Consider the following 24,598-nt stretch of genomic DNA (forward strand, 5'->3'; position numbering starts at 1 on the left):
AACAATCCATTTTTCCAGCCCACAGTTGATGTTATTGTTATTGTTGGCCCAGGGTAGAAAGTTTCTTCTTATGATGACTTTAGAGGGCACATTCTTCAAAATGAGAAGGTTGATTGCACCAAGAGATTGGAGGAGTTTAGGGCATCATGGGCACACACATGCTCTGTGATGTCATATGGTTGGACCGATCAAATGGGTAGAAGCCTTATAAACTTCTTGGTTAATTGTCCCAAGGGGACAATGTTTATGAAATCTGTTCATGCATCTGCACATATCAAATATGCACGGTTATTATGTGATTTGTTGGATGTGTTCATTCTAGAGGTGGGTCCACAACATGTTGTCTAAGTCATAACGGACAATGCTGCAAATTATGTTGTTGGCAAGATGCTTATGAGAGACATCCTACCTTATTTTGGACACCTTGTGTTGCACACTGCATTGATTTGATGTTGGAGGACATAGGAAAAATTCTTTTTGTCAAGGATATTGTTGAGTCATCAAAAAGCATTACAAAATTTATATATAATCATGCATATGTGCTTCATTTGATGAGAACATTCACCAATAACAAAGAGTTGGTGCACCCTGCCATTACACGGTTTGCCACCAATTTCATATCTCTTCAATCCCTCTTGAATTCTATGTGGGATGTGAAGAGAATGTTTCTTTCAAAGGAGCGTCGTGCTTTGGCATTTAGTCACAAACCAGAGGGAGAGGCCATATGCAGGTTAGTTTCATACCAGGAAAGCTTCTGGGCGGGAGTGCAAGAAATGTGTAGCATTACTAAACGGTAAAGGTTCTTTGATTAGTTGATGGACACAAGCTTGCAATGGGCTACTTGTATGAGATCATGGATAGGGCCAAAGAATCCATTCGAACCTACTATGATGATAAGGGGGATGAGGGGTTTGAGAAACAAAAACTCCTATGGGAAGTGACTGATGAGCGATGGAACAATACACTCCATCGTCCCATTCATGTTGTAGGGATCTACCTGAACCTTGCATTTGCTTACACTTGTGGTTTCTTATTTGATGTTGAGGTCTTGGATGGATTCTTCACTTGTGTTCATAAGATAGTGCCATCTCTAGCAGAATGTGCAGAAATCTCGAAAAAATGGAGATATATAGAATGGCAAGTGGTACATTTAGCTTTGACATGGATGTAGTTGATAGGAGGACTAAAATTTCAGGTATGTTTTAGTTTGTTTCAAATTTCATTGTCTCTTCAAGTTCATAACTTCATACTTCGCTTCAACTTTCAAATGTCATTTTCTTTTCTTATTGTTTATCTTATTTGTTGTAGATGCATGGTGAAGAAGCTATGGTGGCAAAGTACCCAATCTCCGAAGGCTTGCCATTCAAGTGCTCAGCCAAACATGTAGCTCCTCAGGATGTGAGCGCAACAGGAGTATATTTGAAAAAATACACACCAAGAAGTGCAACAGGTTAAAACTTAAAATATTCCAAATTTCCAATTAATTTTTTGAATTCATTAAATAATATTTTTTTATAATTATTATTTTATTATTTATAATTTATCAATTTATGACCCTTGTACAGGTTGGAGTCTCAGCGACTTAATGACATGGTCTACGTCTACTACAATCTTCGATTATGGGTGAGGCAACTTGAGAGGACACCTGATGTGTGGGCCATCTCATTGCATGGGATTGACACCACTGATGCATGGAGGGTTGAGGTCGAGAGGCCTCTCATGGAGTCATCCGCTGATTGCTTAGAGCAAGAGGTAATGGAGGGGGTAGAGGTGGAGGAGGAAGAGTAGGAGGAGCAGGAGCTATAGGAGGAGGTGAAACCACCTACCCAAGCTACCCCTGTCACCAGTAGAGGATGTGGTCTACCTCCTATAGCTCCTAGTTCTTCAACTTCTAGAGCATAGCAAAGTCCACTACCAACTCCACCGTCATCTACATTTAGAGGAAAAGCTATTGCATTTTCTCGCAAGATGAGGCAAAGAAAATCAGTAGTATTAGTTATTTGGTTCATTTCATTGTATATGACATTATGACTCATGATATGAGATACATTATTATATTTTTTGTTGATATTTTGAGGCTGAGTTGGGACTCAAGACTTAGTATTCAGGACATATTTCATTGTTATGTGTGATGTAGCTCTAGAAATGACATTGCACATCTTATATATTAGTTATTTTATCATATTTATGTGTCAATGCATTTATTTTATGTTGTAGATGCTTTAGAAATTAAAAATTTTGAAAAAAAAAAAAACTTTTTGTATTTGCCAAATTTTACCATTTTTTTCCCGATTTTTCCAATTTTTTCCGATTTCAAACCTTCGCCGATTTATTCCTAATCGCGATTCGCAACACTGAGCTGACGCCATGGCATATCCCAGTAGGTGAGGGATAGGATAGGGGCTGAAAAGATTAGGAATGATAGGATGATTTTAGAATAGCTTGGGAACTTGATTGGGCCATGACTATTAAAGTTGTAAATCTATAAATATTCAAAACACAAATTTTTAAAGTATCTTCACATTAAATGAGTGTTCAAGCACAGGATATAATCCTTACATGATTACACTAATTGCTAAAATAGTCACTAATATACTATATAAACCTTAACTTTGGGACTAAGTTTTCTGAATGAGGGTTATATGTAATGACCCATCTTGAGTTATAAGAAGCATAGGAATATTAGCATGCATATGAGGCATGCATATGATAGCCACATATGCATGCATCACATGCACTGCAATAGTATACATACTAACTTATTATAAAAAAAAAATGTCAAGTAAAGGACGATCGAACTAATTATTGAAAATTCTAAGTGAATACCTAACTCAAAATATATATGTTGAATACATTCAATAATGTACTTAATGCATGTACCACTATCATAATATATATAACTATACAACATAAAGGATAAAGGCAATGTGTTATACAAATAGCAAGGGAAGTACAAATAATTATAATATATATTAATTATTATACAAATTAAAAATAAAAGAATTATAATATATAATAATTATTATACAAATAAAGTGGGAAATGATAATATACATATACTATACAAACTAAAAAAATTATAACATATGATATACAATAAAAAGGCGTTGACGTAAACAAATCACCAAAATATTAACAAATAATGGATTATAATAGTTCAAATTAATCCCTTGAATACATGTAAGTACCTCTACATTCTTGGCTGTCATTGCAAAATCCAGGTCTACGAATATCAGAGGCAGAGGGATCGGTGACCGCCTCAGAGCACCTTAAAAGGCCATTGCACAACAGTGGTGGGGGGAGCTCACCATTATAAGAGAAGGGAATGAGACGAAGAAGGGGGAAAGAGTTTGGAGATTTACAGAGACGGTGGGAATTTCAGATAGAATTTCAAAAAGGAAATTTGAGCTCAATTATTCTTGAAGTTTTGGGCACGAGGGCCAAAGTGCTTCCATTTTGAAGTACTTTGGAGCTGGGTACCGAGATTGTGCCCAGTATGGCAGGGAGGTTTTGGTCATTTTGGTAACGGAAGCAAAGTTGGTGCTACAACAGCTTGGGATCGACTTCAAACACGGAAGCCAGGTAGGTATCTGTGAATCTAATTGATTAATTCTTGCTTAAATTGCAGTTGTTAAATGATTTAATTTTGGTTAGTTCATTAAATTTTGGTATCATAAAAATTGGGTTTTACCGGCACATTCTTGGTTGTAAGATTGTTTTATAATCCATCATTAAGTACCCTTGTCATAAGAAGCTAATTATAAATTGAGTACTTAAATTATTAAACAATCTCAACTCAAGGTTCACTCACATCCTTTCCATCAGCATTCTAGGCGTAGTTGCATTAATAATTTACCTCCAAGCATAAGGTTCAACCAAAGGTATTCACCTATGCCATATTAAGAATCTAGGGATTTAAATGTCATAGATGGAATTGAAATGTGTTTCTTGCATTTGTTTGGTGCTATCCCATACTAATTTGAGATCTATCTGTTGCTCTATCAGTACATAATGTTTATTTCAACCCAAGCATAGCAATGTAACTATGGCATGTCCTTTCATTACAAAATGCTATGCCATATTAAGAATCTAGGGATTTAAATGTCATAGACGGAATTGAAATGTGTTTCTTGCATTTGTTTGGTGCTATCCCATATTAATTTGAGATCTATCTGCTGCTCTATCACTACATAATGTTTATTTCAACCCAAGCATAGCAATGTAACTATGGCATGTCCTTTCATTACAAAATGCTATGCCATATTAAGAATCTAGGGATTTAAATGTCATAGACGGAATTGAAATGTGTTTCTTGCATTTGTTTGGTGCTATCCCATATTAATTTGAGATCTATCTGCTGCTCTATCACTACATAATGTTTATTTCAACCCAAGCATAGCAATGTAACTATGGCATGTCCTTTCATTACAAAATGCTATATAAACAGTATAATTGAGGGAGTTTATATAAGAAATCGAGGAATTCATGTTGCTTTAAGTTTTCACAGGTGACAAAAAAGTATTAAATGCTACTGGTAAATAACAAAGTGTTGATGTCTATACCATTGGAATGTCTTCTGCATACGCTAAGTGTCTAGCATGCAGGAGAGCGTCCTCTTTAGGTGCTTGCTCGAAAGAAGCAAGTATTATGATTTCCTTCCTAAGTTTTAACGTGGGAAAAGCAAATTAATTAATTTATTGATTAATCTTGGCTATTGGGCTAAAGTTTCTGAAGATAGATAATTTAATTATTTAATTGACTCAGATCTAATCTCCACCATTGATCTAAGTGGGTTAGGAATTAATTCCAGCCCTATATCACCTCGGAGAATAGGGATTTGACTCAAGTGAAACTATAAAGAGAACCTAATAGAGGGGATGGAGACCCATTGCATTTTTTTGCAAGGGATTTTCTCATGAGTGAGGCTCAAGTTACTAAGGAGAAAGAGGAAAAGTTTGCAGCAGATTTTTGGAAGAAGAATTCATGTAAGGACCAAGAAGCTTGAAGGGGACCAAGACTTGGAGGTGTTGTCGCGCGGATTGACACGACAACGCTCAGACCGGGGGGTTGTCACTCTGATCCCCGGTCTCTCCGTTTAAGCCTGTCTCCCACGGCTAAGGGGGGTAGACCCTGAGGAAAGATGAAGGCCAACTGCCAGACAGTTGGGCCAGGAGACGAAAAGCACTAAAATGACTTGACGAATTGAGCAGACCAGTGCCTTAAAAGATCTAAATGATTACTAGCTAGATGATCGAAGAACATGAACCACGACCAGCAATCATCAGGAAAAGAGAGCAATGCTTTAAATATTCAGTAAAACCACAACGCTCTTCAAACAACGATATCCAGTAAACTAAAAGAAATAAATTGCTTCAAACAACAGAGAAACCAGATATCAATTTCGTGCTCAAATCTCAGCGTGAAAGATACAGCATGCATTAAAAAAGGGCTGAAACTGGCCAAAGAAATTTTCCAATTTTTCTTTTTTTTTTTTTTTTTTTATGAAAACTTAAATAAAAATATAAAAATCAAAATCTAAAATTTTAAGATCTCCAAAACCTAAGTCTAAAAAAATCTAAAAAAATTTAAAATCTAAATTTAAAAGCTAAAAATAAAAATATTATTTTTTATTTTTTTTTTTTATATTAAACAAAATCTAAGAAATAAAAAGCAAATCTAAAAGAAATAAATCTAAAACTAAACTATTTTTTTATTTTTTTTTTTTTTATATCTTTATGAATCTACATTAAAAAAAATGAAACTATTTCAAAAGAATTAAAATCTAAATGACATACGATTTGAAATATAACAGAAAAATAAAAAAAACGAAACTAATCCAAACCCAAATCTAAAGCTACGTATGACCTTTATGAATACGCTTGACCTTTATGAATTTATATTCAAAGGGAAAGATCGAAATTAAAAAAAAATGGTTCGAAACTTCGTATAAACCCTATGCCAAGCAAAACCAGACGTAACTTAGAACGAAAATTCCACTGCGCGTGGAACACCATACCTCGAAGATACGCAACGGATTCGGAAATCACGTGGGCGGATTTGAGGATCGGCCTTTTTTACCTGGCTGAGGAATCCGGCTTTTGAATGATTTCTCCAGTGAACTGACTGAAGACCGATGCTGGAGCTCTCACTGTTAACGTTTTGCCACCTCCACGCACAATGCAGCGAAGGGATTTGACAGCGGATGGATAAATGCCAGAAGTCGTGAACGTTTCCTGGTCCGATTTGATCGCCTCAATATGTCACCAGCAGCGCTCAGACAACAAACTCCCACAGAAACGAAACTCTGGCGATGACCGAATCTGGAAACGTCAATGATTAGCTGATCTGGGTGATGAAACTCTAGCTACAGGAACGCTATCACTTGAAATACGCAGACATTCACGACGGCAGAAACGCTGGACAGTTTTTTGATAGCAGACGGCGGCTGAAACCGTGACCCTGGCGCGTCAATAACAAATCGAACTGTGCGTTTCACTTCTTTTTTGTGGTGTTTCTGGGTGCGTACAGGTTGGCGGAAGTCTGGAACACGGATAGAACAACACACAGGGGCAAAAATTTACGATTTTCTTGCTGTTTGCAAGGTCGCTGTCTAACCCGATGCTTGAAATGGCGGATGACTTGAACACCTTCCAGAAACCTGAGATTGAAATCTGGCCCGTATCGATTGATCACCTTGTGCGTTTGCAGGTGCTTAGGGCTGAGAAGATTGACGATGGTCATGCAAAGACAAAACCCTATACCTGCAAAAGAAAAACAAAACCCTAATGAAGTATGCCAGAAAAGAAACTAAAAAAGAAACCTAAACCCTAAATGAAGACTGCATAAAACAAAATATGAAACCCTAGCCTAATAATTTACAGATTGTGGCCCCTTAACAGCCAGATTTAGTTATAGCAGCAGTAATACTTTTGAAATATCAGAAGAAAATTCACTGTGAACTTCACTGTAAATCAGAAAGAAGAAGTTCTCAATGTAAAACATGAAATGAACTTAAAAAAAATTAACCCAGGGCACAATCAGCTGGGCTCTGCACAGAACAGCCTGTGGGAGTCGGCTGGTTCAGCCCAGAACTTCCCCAAACGCCCACAAATACCCTTCACCTCAATGCTTTCCTGCACACCTCAAGCAAACATCAGCAAAAAGGGCAAGAAATGCTGCTAGATTTCAAGAGAAAATGGAGATACCTGCCATTTTCCAGAAACCCTACAACATTTCAGACCCTAGCACGTGAGCAAGATACCTGTACTCACAATGCTCTGAAAAAACAGCTATTTTAACTGTTGAAAAACTGAAATATGCAGAAATTCAAACACCTCACAGCAGTTCCAGAGAGTAACACCAGCCAGTTTGAACCCCAAAGTCTTTTTATTAATCAGAAATCAGTTTACAAGAGAGCTTTCAGTACAGACTCACAGATCAGATAAACCTGAAAATGACCTCCTAAGACCCTACATAAAGGAAATGATCCCAACGGCTAGTTTTGGGTGATCCACAAAAATATTATTATTTTATTGCTTAGGGTTTTTGCTTTATGCTTTTTATTTTTTATTATTTTTTATTTTTCAAAATTTTTTTTTTTTTAAATTTTTTAAATTTTTAAATTTTTTTTAAATTTTTTATTTTTTATTTTTTATTTTTTATTATATATGAATTTATTATTTTTATTTATTAAAAAAAAAAATTTTAATTTATTTTAAGACGGATCATCAAACCCAGCCGTTGGAATCATCACCTAGCACCTAGGACCTAGGACTCATGAGGGGATTTACAACATTTTCAACCCTCAAGACACATTTCATCATGATTTTTTTACAATTTTTACAATTTACATCTCAAAGGGATGAATCCACTTTAACATAGACCCTCATAGACCACCCAGATCTGCGACACAACTATAATCTAGCAGAGTAACACGCTAGGATTCTCCTAAAGTCCTAATAACGAAATGCATCCCGGCTTTGGGGTTGGGTTTGAAGGAAAACTCTGCCGATCCATGGATCGGTGAGACTAAAAACCTCCCGGGACGCAGATCGTCATTAGAAAGTTAGGTCCACCTAGGCAACTTTACATACATGACTCTGATCTGCTTAGATTATTTACACTTCAAACATGCAGACTGGGTTTACAACAAAAATGATCAAGCTGTCGATGACTATAGGCTGGCACGGACATGTCGCTCAGGAGCTATCCTTCTCTGCCAACAGGAAGGAGGTGTACTGCATGGGTAGTTGACCAGTAGTGGTCAACATCTGGCTCTACTTGGGGACACGTTGCTGCACTGGTAGGAATGTGAGAATCCAGAATCTGCATCCATACAACACACAAATAAAAATAAGTAGCGTCCATTCCCAAATCATCATATGCATTAAGTACAGGAAAAATAAAAGCTCTTCATTTATTGACTAACTAATAACATGAAAAGTAAATCTAATCCTAAAAACAGAAATAAAATGCTGAAAAGACAAGGAGTAGGGATAGAAATACAATACAAAAGATGCCCCATGGCATCAGATATCATCTCTGAAGAACATCTTGAGCATTTGGCCGTTCGCTGGTAGATGAAGTGGTTCACCATCCAATCTGCTCAAGTAGAATGAGTTTGGCCCCGCTATATCTCTAATGATGTATGGTCCCAGCCACAAGCTGTCAAACTTCTTATGTTTTCCCGGTTTTTTCATTCTTGCGATCCCAAAGTAAAGCCATATCGCCAAAATAATTCGCCCCTTCTCATCATAAGGAAATCCAACATGGATTGGTTTTCCATAAATATCTTCTGCATTTTCATTATCATTCTCAAAAAGATACACACGATCACATGCCCCGACAATGCACTGTGGTTGCGTGTAAGTGCATCCTAGTTGAGAACTCTTTGTATCAAGACTCAGTGAAGGGTCCAGCAGCCTTTCCGTGACATAGGAAAAATTCTCCCAAGGTGTCATTGAGCTGGTATTTTGATCTTTACCATCTTTGCACAAATCACACTGGCATGGATTCATTGCATTTTTATCCATCACACAGGGTATTGGCATTGCTTCTTTGCCAAAGCTCAAGTTATTAAGTAATATGATAGTTTTTCTTTGGTGACCCTTTTTACTGTCAAATGAATTGAGCACCAAGTGGGTCTCTATATTTTCCCATGCCTCCTTGATATCAGTGTTTTTTGCATCCCCCTCAAGATCATTCACCTGTAGTGTAAGAGAGTCAAAGCATAATTTAGGAAGAGGCATTAGCAGAATAGAAGGTTTGGGATCAGCCTTGGGTTTGCACCTTTTGGGACAAATATAACTTTCCCTGTGCCACTCAACTCTGATATTTTCCTCTCGGGCTCTCTATTTAGCCTAATAAAACCATCACCGCTAGGAGAAGGAATCATAGCATATGACCAATTCATTTGAATGCTTCCTCCTAGATCAGAGGCCCACTTTCTAGATAACAACATACCCCAAGCATCAGGTACATCAACGACAACAATATCCATAACAACCATGATGTCTGGGTAAACTGAAAGATGAACTTGTAAATCCTTGATTAAACCATGTACTTCGATTTTCTTGGAATCCATGGCACATATATTATAGTAGGGTCTGGAAACTCTTAAATTAAGCTGTTCCATGACCCTTTTAGTCATAACGCAAGCAGATGCGCCTGAATCCAACATGCAGTTATTCAATTTATACCCATTGACCAATAAGGTGATAAAGAAGGGTTGATGGTCTTTGTTATCAGCATCTACGCTTTGCAGATAAATAGGAGCATCATGATAATCAACCTCGCGAATCTTCTGTTGAGAAGCGTTGACTTTTGGACCCTGAATTGCTTTTAGTAACTTGTCTTTTTGGGAAGGGATCTTAGCGATCTCAGATACAGGAACCCAGATTTTAGCATTATTAAACCAACTCCCCAAATCGACATCTATTCCAGAGTTTATGCCAGGGTTTAGAGTTTGAGAGGGAATTTGATTCCCGCTCTGATCTCTATCCCTTCTCTGGTATGTTAAACCCTTATCTCTAGCAATTTCTAAAATTTTCTCAGGAGAGGGTTTCTCACCATATAACCTGGCCAAAATGTCATCTTCCTTCTCAAGGTTATTTATATTAAAAGCGGATTGAGGATTCACAACATCATAACTCCTTTCCTTAACCTCTATCCAATCCTTCATGGGCAAAGGAAACTTGCTCCCTACTACATTTATTTGCTCACCTGTCCCAAGCATTCCATTATCGAGAAGTCTTCTGATAATGGGACAAGAGGATTCTTCGTGAAAATCAGCACAAGCACGACAGTAGGGAGGAGCATCATCCACCAGATTGGTAAGCGGATTAGGGGGCCTCTGCTCACTAGTTTGACCCTTTCTTTGCCAGTTACTATTTCTGTTATTATTATTTCGAGGCTGAAAATTTTGCGGTTGCGCTCTTTCCATTTGAATTAACCTATTCTGCAAAGTGTTTATCTCCTTGTTATGATTAATTTCCATGGTTTCAATTTTCTGAAGCAATTTGAGAACAAGTTCATTTTCAGGCTCTTGGGCTGCTTTTCCCTTAGTTTCCTTCAGTTTTGTAGCAGCCCTGTCATAACCTGGGATTTCAGACTTCCCAGAAGCTGCCTTGTCCTTCTCAAGTTCTACAGCTAAGGTTTGGCAAGCTCGATAATCAGTAAGTTTAGCACGCCTTAACTCATAAGATGGCTCAGGACCAAAGGCATCAATATAAAAATCCTGGAGAGTTTTATCTGAAGGTTTATAATCTTGAGGTATTTCTTTAATAATGCTATTAAACCTTCTATTAAATTCCTCAACAGTTTCGTCTTCTCTCTTTCTCATCAGAGTAAGAGCTCTTACAAGATGTCGTTCCTCTCTTTTATCTCCATATTTTTCTCTAAATGAATTAATGATTGATTGTAAAGAGTCAAAAGAATTAGGAGGTTTTTCTGTAAACCAGTCATGAGCATCACCTCCTAGAGTCAAGATAAAAAGGGTCATCCTGACATCCTCATGATCAAAATCAGGAGATCTAGCGTACTTAGCAATCCATATGTTGAAATCTCGCAAATGGGAATTAACAGTAATGGCATTATCTCCATGAAAGCTAGGCAATTTGTCTATCCCAACAGATGGAATATCATTGGGGGCTCCAGGAATGTTAGAGAAATCACAAGGACCCAACAGACTCATGGTGTTGCGCCTAACCTGACCCCTAAAGAGCAGATGAACGTCAGAAAGGGCTTCTTGTCCAAGATTTGTAAGGAGTGCACGAGAAGCGAGTTTGTGTGATCGCACCCTGTAAACCCTTTCAGGATCCGGAGTGGGGTTGCACAGACTGCCTGGATGTCTTCTAGTGTACACTCTCGCAGATAATAATGGAAGTGGAGTCGCCACTTGAACAAGAAGCTAAGCACGGAAAAGCTTGAAAAACAAGGACCAAGGACAGAAAAACTCTATCCCCGGCAACGGCGCCAAAAAATGTTGTCGCGCGGATTGACACGACAACGCTCAGACCGGGGGCTGTCACTCTGATCCCCGGTCTCTCCGTTTAAGCCTGTCTCCCACGGCTAAGGGGGGTAGACCCTGAGGAAAGATGAAGGCCAACTGCCAGACAGTTGGGCCAGGAGACGAAAAGCACTAAAATGACTTGACGAATTGAGCAGACCAGTGCCTTAAAAGATCTAAATGATTACTAGCTAGATGATCGAAGAACATGAACCACGACCAGCAATCATCAGGAAAAGAGAGCAATGCTTTAAATATTCAGTAAAACCACAACGCTCTTCAAACAACGATATCCAGTAAACTAAAAGAAATAAATTGCTTCAAACAACAGAGAAACCAGATATCAATTTCGTGCTCAAATCTCAGCGTGAAAGATACAGCATGCATAAAAAAAGGGCTGAAACTGGCCAAAGAAATTTTCCAATTTTTCTTTTTTTCTTTTTTTTTTTTTTTTTTTTTTTATGAAAACTTAAATAAAAATATAAAAATCAAAATCTAAAATTTTAAGATCTCCAAAACCTAAGTCTAAAAAAATCTAAAAAAATTTAAAATCTAAATTTAAAAGCTAAAAATAAAAATATTTTTTTTTATTTTTTTTTTATATTAAACAAAATCTAAGAAATAAAAAGCAAATCTAAAAGAAATAAATCTAAAACTAAACTATTTTTTTATTTTTTATTTTTTTATATCTTTATGAATCTACATTAAAAAATGAAACTATTTTAAAAGAATTAAAATCTAAATGACATACGATTTGAAATATGACACAAAAAATAAAAAAAATAAAAACGAAACTAATCCAAACCCAAATCTAAAGCTACGTATGACCTTTATGAATACGCTTGACCTTTATGAATTTACATTTAAAGGGAGAGATCGAAATTTAAAAAAAATGGTTCGAAACTTCGTATAAACCCTATGCCAAAGCAAAGCCAGACGTAACTTAGAACGAAAATTCCACTGCACGTAGAACACCATACCTCGAAGATACACAACGGATTCGGAAATCACGTGGGCGGATCTGAGGATCGGCCTTTTTTTTTTTACCTGGCTGAGGAATCCGGCTCTTGAATGATTTCTCTAGTGAACTGACTGAAGACCGATGCCTGAGCTCTCACTGTTAACGTTTTGCCACCTCAACGCACAATGCAGCGAAGAGATTTGACAGCGGATGGATAAATGCCAGAATCGTGAACGTTCCTGGTCCGATTTGATCGCCTCAATATGTCACCAGCAGCGCTCAGACAACAAACTCCCACAGAAACGAAACTCTGGCGATGACCGAATCTGGAAACGTCAATGATTAGCTGATCTGGGTGATGAAACTCTAGCTACAGGAACGCTATCACTTGAAATACGCAGACATTCACGACGGCAGAAACGCTGGACAGTTTTTTGATAGCAGACGGCGGCTGAAACCGTGACCCTGGCGCGTCAATAACAAATCGAACTGTGCGTTTCACTTCTTTTTGTGGTGTTTCTGGGTGCGTACAGGTTGGCGGAAGTCTGGAACACGGATAGAACAACACACAGGGGCAAAAATTTACGATTTTCTTGCTGTTTGCAAGGTCGCTGTCTAACCCGATGCTTGAAATGGCGGATGACTTGAACACCTTCCAGAAACCTGAGATTGAAATCTGGCCCGTATCGATTGATCACCTTGTGCGTTTGCAGGTGCTTAGGGCTGAGAAGATTGACGATGGTCATGCAAAGACAAAACCCTATACCTGCAAAAGAAAAACAAAACCCTAATGAAGTATGCCAGAAAAGAAACTAAAAAAGAAACCTAAACCCTAAATGAAGACTGCATAAAACAAAATATGAAACCCTAGCCTAATAATTTACAGATTGTGGCCCCTTAACAGCCAGATTTAGTTATAGCAGCAGTAATACTTTTGAAATATCAGAAGAAAATTCACTGTGAACTTCACTGTAAATCAGAAAGAAGAAGTTCTCAATGTAAAACATGAAATGAACTTAAAAAAAATTAACCCAGGGCACAATCAGCTGGGCTCTGCACAGAACAGCCTGTGGGAGTCGGCTGGTTCAGCCCAGAACTTCCCCAAACGCCCACAAATACCCTTCACCTCAATGCTTTCCTGCACACCTCAAGCAAACATCAGCAAAAAGGGCAAGAAATGCTGCTAGATTTCAAGAGAAAATGGAGATACCTGCCATTTTCCAGAAACCCTACAACATTTCAGACCCTAGCACGTGAGCAAGATACCTGTACTCACAATGCTCTGAAAAAACAGCTATTTTAACTGTTGAAAAACTGAAATATGCAGAAATTCAAACACCTCACAGCAGTTCCAGAGAGTAACACCAGCCAGTTTGAACCCCAAAGTCTTTTTATTAATCAGAAATCAGTTTACAAGAGAGCTTTCAGTACAGACTCACAGATCAGATAAACCTGAAAATGACCTCCTAAGACCCTACATAAAGGAAATGATCCCAACGGCTAGTTTTGGGTGATCCACAAAAATATTATTATTTTATTGCTTAGGGTTTTTGCTTTATGCTTTTTATTTTTTATTATTTTTATTTTTCAAAATTTTTTTTTTTTTAAATTTTTTAAATTTTTAAATTTTTTTTTAAATTTTTTATTTTTTATTTTTTATTTTTTATTATATATGAATTTATTATTTTTATTCATTAAAAAAAAAAATTTAAATTTATTTTAAGACGGATCATCAAACCCAGCCGTTGGAATCATCACCTAGCACCTAGGACCTAGGACTCATGAGGGGATTTACAACATTTTCAACCCTCAAAACACATTTCATCATGATTTTTTTACAATTTTTACAATTTACATCTCAAAGGGATGAATCCACTTTAACATAGACCCTCATAGACCACCCAGATCTGCGACACAACTATAATCTAGCAGAGTAACACGCTAGGATTCTCCTAAAGTCCTAATAACGAAATGCATCCCGGCTTTGGGGTTGGGTTTGAAGGAAAACTCTGCCGATCCATGGATCGGTGAGACTAAAAACCTCCCGGGACGCAGATCGTCATTAGAAAGTTAGGTCCACCTAGGCAACTTTACATACATGACTCTGATCTGCTTAGATTATTTACACTTCAAACATGCAGACTGGGTTTACAACAAAAATGATCAAGCTGTCGATGACTGTAGGCTGGCACGGACATGTCGCTCAGGAGCTATCCTTCTCTGCCAACAGGAAGGAGGTGTACTGCATGGGTAGTTGACCAGTAGTGGTCAACAGGAGGATAGTGTGAGAGAGGGCAAAAAACTTGAGTAGGCCGAGACTGCAAGAGAGGACCAAGATTTCCAGCAGGTGAGCCAAGACATGGAGCCCAAGTTTTCTTGAACACGCCGACAATTCCAATCCACAGGCTGTACAGCTAGGATGACCAAACTTTTACAGGCACAGACCGAGATCTATCGGGGACAATTCATCTTCCACAGCGGCCATCTTTCAAGGGCCGAATTCTTCCTTGCATCAAAAATCTTAGGGCCAAATTCCAGGTTCTAATATTGCTGTATTTTCTGTGTAATTTCTCTCTGGGACTAGGCCCTAAAAATTTTCCAGATTTGATAGAAAGTGAAAGGAGATTTATTGGGCAGAATTTCTGCTGTCTTGTGGTGATATTTTATTTCATTTTCCACTGCACATTTTATTTCTAAAGTTGAGAACAACAGTGTATTTATTTTCACAGTTTTGGAATTAATTTGAACATAAATTATTTTCTAGGTAATAAAAAAATTGTGATAAAAAATAAATCAGATCTCGTGTTAAAAGTTCAACACAAAGAAGTGCATCAAGCATTTTTATCCATAACGGTTACAGTTGACAAGTAGTAGTCAACAAGATTTTGAATTCAGGAATCATGATAAATCAAATGGCAGCAAAAGAAATAAGAGAACGTCAGTTATGAGCAGGTTTCTGGCTTATTCTTTTCTTTGTAAGCTTGGTAGGACTACATCTTCATCATGTCCAACTTTTCACCCCAATTGGGGGGATAGCACAAGATTTGAACCCAAGACTTCCGGTTCAGTGAGAGTTCATTTCCATGGTCATTGCCAATTGACCTACCCCAAGCGAACAGGTTTCTGGCATTTTGAAGTCTCATCAAAATTTGAATATACCGTAACTCAAAATTTTAGAAAAAGATGGAATATAAATAGCCCTTCCATTTGTATCTATACCTATAGCTCTAATTTTGACATTTCAAACAACACTCTCAAATAAATATTATCAGTTGATGGCAGACAAATAGCAAGAACAATGCCACAATATCAGGCACTCTTACAGGCAGAGAATAACCCAAAATACCTTCATATCAAGCTCAACAGTTGTAAGTTGTTGCTCTGCAAACCGCCGCTTTAGAGATAAAACTTCAATCAACAAATCCTGGAAGACAAATGGAATTTACAGTTACACCAAAAACTACTGTACCATGTGTACAGAAAATTCTGATAAAATTATAATCAGGGATTCAGGCTTCCCTTGCAAAACTTTATAACAATCAACAAAATAGCTCTTTCACTGTCATTTCACCTTCATTTCAATTGCCTTTCTGAAGCGCTGCAAATTTAGTTGGACCATTAGATCAGTAAGCTTAGATATGGTTGTTTCCATGTCTTCTTCTTTCTCCATTGACTCAAGCTTCCTCCTACGTTGATCTAAAAGAGATCACAAAAGAATTATAATAAGGTTACTAAACAATGGCACTTGGCTACATTTATTTATAAAAGCCATCTTAAAAATGTTTTCTTAATCCCAAAGAAGAGATGCATATGCATTCTAGTAGGTGTCGACATGTATGACAGTCTTCCACATTCAAAGATGTATACCTATCCGATTGGCCATCTCTTGTTTCTTTCGTCGCTCTAATCTCACAGTGTTGACGATTTCCTCCTGAAATTCAAAATAAGACTTTAATCTGAAAATAGTCCTCACATTGGCAATGATTATATACCAGTACTCGATGTTTTCATCTAAAAGAAAATCAAAAGTGATGGTTCTTTACCAGCACTTGATGATCATCTAAAAGTAATCAAAGCTAAAAACAAACATGCATTCTATTTTAATTGTTTACATCGTACCCTCTTCCTGTGTAGCTTTGCCGCTTCATCCTCCAAATGCCTCTGTTCACTTGATATTCTCTTAAGTTCCTCATCAAGTTTTGCAATGTGCTCTTCAGCCTCACTCCTCCTGTGATTCAGTTCATTGATTTCTCTCACATCCACATCTGAAACAAATCCTCCACAATAAGCAAAACAACTTGACTAAAGACAACCATCTAAAATCAAGTGAGTAAATTTAACTGAATGTAGATGGACACTAAGATGCCACTTACTAGAAGCAAAGAGGCGTGATCCCTGTACTGGATTTACACTTGCTGATACATGGCCTCCATACCGAGAAATAGACCAACGGTAATGGTTTTCAGGAGTCCACAGATCCATCACTCCTAACTTGTTTGCCTCATCTGCTCTACGGTTTGTCACCTCTGAGCCAATGAACTACAAGGAGAAAACAATAAAATTCAAGCCAAAAAAAAAGACAATTTGAATAACATGATTAGGTTCAGGCTTTTCTTCCTCATTGCTGTTGAAAATAGTGTAACTAGGTTCAGTCTTCATAATATCAAATATTGTAATGATGTAATTTTGTATCAAGAAAATTTTTATATTTTTGCTTGAGACATGGGTTTCATGCTCAAGAAGTTTCTTGGTCTAGTTGTGACTCCAATTAAGACTCCTAGGATGAGTCATGTAAAAAGAAGACAATCATGTATTGTTACACTTGTAAATGTAATTGTTGCAAGTCAAAAGTCATTCTAGATCATCAATGAAATACTCCAACATGTACCCACCGAATCGATACAAAGAAACCGCTTGAAATTATTCATTTGGACAATTCTGGAAGCCTCTTATTGTGTCAGCCTAATCAAGGGATCACGTCGGCCTAGAGATGAGGAGGCAAGCCTATATAAAGGCAGCGTTGATACCTCCTCACAACAAATTCATTCTCATTCATTCATGAAGGAAAAGAGAAGTGAAAGGGTCGAAGGAAAGGTAGCCGCAGTCAATGAGGAAGTTTGTTCCCTCATTCGAGTTCATCATCAAGTCTGTTCACACGTGCGGCATTCTGATCTGATCTAGGGCATCACTTTATATGAGTATGTTATTGGGTTAGAGGTCTGTTGACCACTACGTGTCAACTACCCATAGCAGTACACCCCCTTTTCTCCGCAAAAGGGATAGAACTTGAGCGACGTGTCCGTTCCTGTCATCATCAGCCCGATCATATTGTTTTGTAAACCCAGTCTGCATGTGTAAATTGTAAATAATCTTAGCAGATCTGAGTCATGTATGTAAATTGCCTAGGTGGACCTAATTTTCTAGTGATAATCTACGTTCTGGAAGGTTTTTTGTCTCACCGATCCATGATCGGCAGAGTTTTCCTTCAGCCTAACCCCAAAGCTGGAATGAATTTTGTCATTGGAATCTTAGAGGAATCCTAGTGTGTTGATCTGCTAGATTATATTTGGTCGTAGAACTAGGTGGTCTATGAGGGTCTATGTCAAATGGGTTTTCCCCCTTGAGATGTAAAATTGTAAAAGTCATGATGTAAAGTGTCTTGAGGGTTAGGAAATGTTTTAATCCCCTCATAGGTCCTAAGTACTAAGTCCTACGTCCTAGGTGATTTTTCCAAAGGCTAAGTTCGAGGATCCATTTAAAAATAAAAATTGAAAATTGAAAAAATAAAAAAACAATAAAAAATAAAAGATATAAATAATAAAAAAATTAAAAAATAAAAAATAAAAAATAAAAATTAATTAATTAATAAAATTAAAAAATAATTTAAAAAATAAAAAATAAATTAAAAAATAAATAAAATTTGGAAAAATAAAATAATAATAAGTCAAAGTTTTGAATAAATAAATGCAGAATTTCAATTTTTTAATAGATTAAAATGCATTTAAAAATTCAACGGATGAGATTAAAAGGGATTTTGATCCTCATCGACGGTCGAGATCATTTTGACATGGATCACTCGAACTAGCCGTTGGGAAATTTTCCATTAAATAGGGTGTTAGGGGTCATTTGAGATGAGATTGGATCTGAGAGTCTGGTGCTAAAGAACGCTCTCTTGTAGTCATTTTTTTTGTGCAATAAAGAAAGACTTTGGGTTGAAATCTTGCTGGTGTTACTCTTCTGGAAATGTTGTAAGATGTTTTATTTTTCTGCATAATTTTATTTTCAGCCATTGATAATAGCTTGATGAAGATTGATTTAGGCACAGGTATCTTGTGCGATCTCTGGGGTTTGAATGATAGTTTAGATTCTGAAATATAGTGGCAGGTATCTCCATTTGATCTGGATTTCACTATTGTTTTCTCCCTCTATGTTGATGGTTGATTTTACGTCGTGCAGGAAATTCTTTTTTTAGATTACCGGGCATTAGGGGAAGTTCTCGGCTGAACTAGCCAACTCCCGGATTGTGTTTTCTAAAAAAGCCCAATGAGTTCTTGATTCCGGGCTTATCATTTGAATTTTTTTATGAATGCATGAAGGGTTTTCTAAAGTATCTCACATTAAAATTAAATTCTAATAATATTACTGTGATTATTGACAAATTTGGCTGCTTAAGAGTCGAAAATCTGTAAATATTGTAATTATTTAGCTGATTTAGGGTTTTCAATTTTGTTTCCTGCACATATTATTTTTGGGTGTTATGTTTTTTGCCATTGCAGGTTGCAGGTACAGGCTTTAAGAAATTTTCGGGTTTTCCATCAGGCAATCTGATCAGGGTTTTGCATTAGGGAAATCTGAAGCGGATTGATTTAAAAAATTTTGTAACTCCTCTGAAGAATTTCAAGGGTTTTCTGCTGCTGCCTAGAGGGTTTCCTTTTTTGCAGAAGGATTTTGAAATTTTGTTTCAAGTGTGCACTGTTCAAGCTGCAGCACTAGCCATTCACCCTTCAGTTTTCCTACGATGGCCATCCTCCCACGTTGTTGTGTTTTCGCTGCAAAACTCTACAGAAATCGCACATCTTCTCATCATTAAGTCTCATCGTGGCAGCTCCCTCCGTCCTCACTCTCCCTCGTCCGTCCTGTGTACCATCACCTGCAAAAATATAAAACGTGCCCACTACACTCAAATCCGCTCCAGCTTCCACGCATCTCTCACGTTTTTCTCTCACGCTGCATGCATATCCCTCTCCACGCAGTTTTCTCCCTGTCCGCACCCTCATCCTGCATTTGTCCCATCTCTCTATCCTCCCTACGCTGCCTCCAAGCCTATAAACGCACAGCAAACACCAACAGCCTCATCCTTTACTGTCGAGCTGCCATTTCCGCCTGCGTTCTGCTATCCATTCCGCATCTTCACCCAGCGTCACGCTGCCATTTCAAACTACAAGCCACTGCCCCGCAGCTCATTCCTCTCATCGCAACCTCCTCCATTATGTTGAGTTTCCTAAGCCTGCACGCCATCATTCCTCTGATCTGCAGCTCCCAAACGCAGCTCATTACTGCACCACCTAATCTCCTCCACGTCCCCATCCGCAGTTGTTCAGCTATCCTCCATCGTTCAGCTTTCCTCAAACCCGTAGAGCCATTGACTGCCAGCTTCCAAGCTTCCGTAGCATTCCTTGCGTGGCTGCTCTCTTCGAATCCCGTCGTCCACTGACCTGCACACGCCCAGACACAACACAAAAATGTTGAAACGATGCAACGTAGGTAAGATTCGAGGTTAGATATTATACAGTTCAATTTTTTTATGATGGGTTAGGGTTAATCATAAGTTATTTGATTTTATATGGTTAGTTTGTAAAATAATTCAATTTTAGTTTAGTTCTTTCATTTTATTTTTTTTATTTGTATTTAGTTAGTGTTAGATTATAATGTATATACGTTAGTTCATTTTAGCTTAGATTTAATTTTTTTAAGTTTGATTTTAAAAATATCAAAAAACAATCATAAAAATTAAAATCATAAAAGGCATTAAAAAAAGGGTTCCTTTTAGGTTTTACTATAAATTAGATTTAATTTTGGTCTTAGTTTAATTTTTATTTCTATTTTAGTTTTGGTTTTATTTTAAAATAATATAAAAATCATAAAATAAATTAAAAATATATATATATATATCATAAATGGTGTTACAAAATTTAAAAAATAAAAATAAAAAAGTTTAAGCTTAGATTTTGTTTTATTAGTTTAGCCCATAGTTTAGTTTAGGTCTGAGTTTTATTTTTAGAATTTAGATTTAGTTTTCATTTTTGTTATAGTTTAGTCTAGTTTTACTTTACTTTTAGAATAAATCAAAAAATCAAATAAAAAATAAAAAAATTCATAAAAGCTTAAAAAGCTCCTTTTTATTTTTATTAGATTTTAGTTTAGATTAGATTTTAATTTAGGATTTTAATTTTTTGTTCTATTTTGATTTTTTAACTTAGAATCATAAAAAAATATTTAAAAAATTTAAAATTTTTTGAAAAGGCTTAACAAAAAATTGAAAATTCATTTTTGGTGACTTTTGCAGTATTTATGTTCCATTTCTCTATAGCTAAATGCACTTAAATGTTTATTTAAAGTTAGCTATGTGAAAGTGGTAACTGATCAGCATTTAAATTTTATGATCATTTAAAGCATTTAATTTTTCTTGAAGTTTAATTGCTGGATCATCGTTAAAGCATTGTGAATTTACTGGATATCTTGCATTGCTTGGGTTTGATGATAAATGATTGTTTTACAAAGTTCATATCTTCTGCAACATCTAATAAATAATCATTTAATCATTAACTCCATAAGGCACTGGTCCATTAACTTCTAAAATCTAATTTGCCTTGCTGTGTCTCCCAACCCAACTGGTCCACAGTTGGTCATCCTTTACGCCATAGGGTCTACCCCCCTTAGCCTCGAGAGACGGCTTAAACGGAGGGATCGGGGATCAGAGTGACAGCCCTCGGTCTGAGCATTGTCATGACAATCTGTGCAACAACATTTTCTAGCGCCGTTGCCGGGGATAGAGTTTTTCTGTCCCTGGCGTTTCAACGACATTCATCTTCTCATTTCTCATCATTCTTTCATCTTTCTCATCTCTCATTTGAGCTGGCAGATTCAACATTTTTTGGCATCATTTGGATCTTTTCATCGCCTTATCTTTCGTCATATCAGCAACTACTCTTCAGTTCATTTCTTGTTTGGGTGGCGACTCCATTTCTTTTATTTTTCCCAGGCAAGAAGCCTCCCTCATATCAGCTTGTTTGTTGCTTTTTGGATCCTAAAATTAGATTCATTGTTCAAGTGGCGACTCCACTTCTTTCATCTAGTGATTTTCTTGAGCAGAGATCTTGTTCTATCATCCATTTGGTCCCTCGTTATTCATCATGGATTATTCGTTTAAACCATGTCATTTTACTGATAATCTCCATGATTTTTCGAAAGAAGCCATTTCTAAATTATTTTTGTTCTCAGGTGGTGATTCAGTCGCTGTTAGAAAATATCTAAAAAAGCTTACTTGTGTAATGATCATATATTGTAGACTTCCTCAATATAATCATGAAGATGTCAAAATGCATCTATTTGTCCATTCTTTAAAGGGTGATGCTTTGAACTAGTTTAATAATTGTCCTGAAGATTCTTTCACTTCATTACAAGACATTGTCGATGCTTTTAAAGATAGATACGATGATCCAAATAGCTCGCCTTGTACCCCTAAAATTGTGCAATAGAATGAAAGTAATCTTGTAAAAGGTCCAGCTGTCGATGAAAGATTTCAAGACAATTCTTCATATCAGAATGTGCCATCCACCTGTACCATTGCAGATCAAATCCATGATAGTGGAAAAGCAGGGACAAATTGTAAAAACAGTGTTGACAATGAAAAGTAAGATCAGAAGCAAATTATACGAGAACTAATGCGGCTAGTAAAAAATATGGTGATCAATCAAACTAATTACGCCAATGATGTGAGAACTTTATGCACCCACCTGGAAAAACGTAATAAGAAGATGGAGATCATAAAAATTAAACACTCTGATTACATAATCGACATGCAAAATCAACATGCTAAGGAAATTGAGGCCATGAAAACTAATCATGACACAGAAATTAGTTTTATGCAATGCAAGTTATCAGGCTTAGAGGAAAATATGACGACCATGAAAGTTAATCATGATAAGGAAATTAATTCTATGCAAAATAAATTATTGACCATGGAAGAAGACCATGCCAGGGAAATCAGTGCTATGAAGGTTGAACACTCTAGTCAAATAGATGCCATTAAAATACAAGTTCAGAAATTTCAACAGCTGTGAGAGGATGAAAGAAACCAGGGAACGTCAATAGATCAGGAGCCTCCTTATCTATTACAGCAAGCTCCATCATATTATGAGGTCCTTTGTTCCACTGAAAAGTGGATAATTGAAGGTGACCTGGATAAAAGGGAAATTAATAATCAGATTGATGCTCACACGGTTAATCCACTAGTCATTGAAGATCAAGTTATAACTCATGGCACCTGTGAGATTGATCCATCGTCCTTGGCAGCGCAGATGCAGAATGAAGAAATACATGTCACACATATCTTACATACTTCATCTGAGAGATTTGAAGCAGAAATTTCCACGTCATCAGTGATACAGCCTGCCACTAAGAAAAAAGGCAAAAGAAAAAGAATGAGAAGAAGATTTAATGCATCAGACGGCCGTGAGCAGCGTGATTTTCGAATAGGAGAAAGTCCTACCATATGCAGAATTGGACATGGCACATCCGACAAGCAGCCGACAGATTTGCTTGAAAGCAGGCAAATGCTCAGTATACACTATATTGAACACAACTGATGCCATGGGGCATCCTTTGTATTGTATTTCTAACCCTACTCCTTGTTTTTTTCAGCATTTTCATTTCTGTTTTAGGATTAGATTTACTTTTTAGTTAATAAATGAAGAGCTTATATCTTTCCTATGCTTAATGTTATATGATGATTTTTGGACGAACGCTACTTATATTTTGTTGTGTGTTGCATGGATGCAGATTCTAGATTCTCACGTTCCTATAGTGCAGCAACGTATCCCCAAGTAGAGCCAGATGTTGACCACTACGTGTCAACTACCCATAGCAGTACACCCCCTTTTCTCCGCAAAAGGGATAGCGCTTGAGCGACGTGTCCATGCCTGTCATCATCAACCCGATCATATTGTTTTGTAAACCCAGTCTGCATGTGTAAATCGTAAATAATCTTAGCAGATCTGAGTCATGTATGTAAATTGCCTAGGTGGACCTAATTTTCTAGTGATAATCTACGTCCCAGAAGGTTTTTTGTCTCACCGATCCATGATCGACAGAGTTTTCCTTCAGCGTAACCCAAAGCTGGAAATAATTTTGTCATTGGAATCTTAGAGGAATCCTAGTGTGTTGATCTGCTAGATTATATTTGGTCGCAGAACTGGGTGGTCTATGAGGGTCTATGTCAAATGGTTGTCCCCCTTGAGATGTAAAATTGTAAAAGTCATGATGTAAAGTGTCTTGAGGGTTAAGAAATGTTTTAATCCCCTCATAGGTCCTAAGTCCTAAGTCCTACGTCCTAGGTGATTTTTTCAAAGGCTAAGTTCGAGAATCCATTTAAAAATAAAAATAAATAATAAAAAAATAACAATAATAATAATAATAAATTAATTAAAAAATTAAAAAATAATTTAAAATATAAAATAAAAATAAATTAAAAAATAAATAAAATTTTGAAAAATAAAATAATAATAAGTCAAAGTTTTGAGTAAATAAATGCATAATTTCAATTTTTTAATAGATTAAAATGCATTTAAAAATTTGACGGATGAGATTAAAAGGGATTTTGATCCTCATCGACAGTCGAGATCATTTTGACATGGATCACTCGAACTAGCCGTTGGGAAATTTTCCTTTAAATAGGGTGTTAGGGGTCATTTGAGATGAGATTGGATTTGAGAGTCTGGTGCTAAAGAAAGCTCTCTTGTAGTCATTTTTTTTGTGCAATAAAGAAAGACTTTGGGGTTGAAATCTTGTTGGTGTTACTCTTCTGGAAATGCTGTAAGATGTTTTATTTTTCTGCATAATTTTATTTTCAG

The 24,598-nt window shown here is 36.7% G+C and overlaps 1 protein-coding gene across 3 annotated transcripts in view; it reads right to left on the reverse strand.

Annotated features, from left to right (window-relative positions):
* SMC5 (structural maintenance of chromosomes 5) overlaps positions 1-24,598 on the reverse strand; it is a 335,782-nt gene that overhangs the window by 132,477 nt on the left and 178,707 nt on the right. For all 3 annotated transcript variants that reach the window (XM_089437282.1, XM_089437281.1, XM_089437283.1), the window contains 5 exons: positions 16,841-17,006; positions 16,587-16,732; positions 16,335-16,398; positions 16,039-16,163; positions 15,814-15,891 (listed from right to left, as the gene is read on the reverse strand). In XM_089437282.1, coding sequence (XP_089293408.1) covers positions 15,814-15,891; positions 16,039-16,163; positions 16,335-16,398; positions 16,587-16,732; positions 16,841-17,006 — 579 coding nt within the window. The remainder of the gene's footprint in view (positions 1-15,813; positions 15,892-16,038; positions 16,164-16,334; positions 16,399-16,586; positions 16,733-16,840; positions 17,007-24,598) is intronic.

This window comes from Pinus tabuliformis, chromosome 5_2 (assembly GCF_031772625.1).
Source record: "Pinus tabuliformis cultivar Carrire ecotype Pingquan chromosome 5_2, CPIR1, whole genome shotgun sequence".
NCBI classification, from domain to species: Eukaryota; Viridiplantae; Streptophyta; class Pinopsida; order Pinales; family Pinaceae; genus Pinus; species Pinus tabuliformis.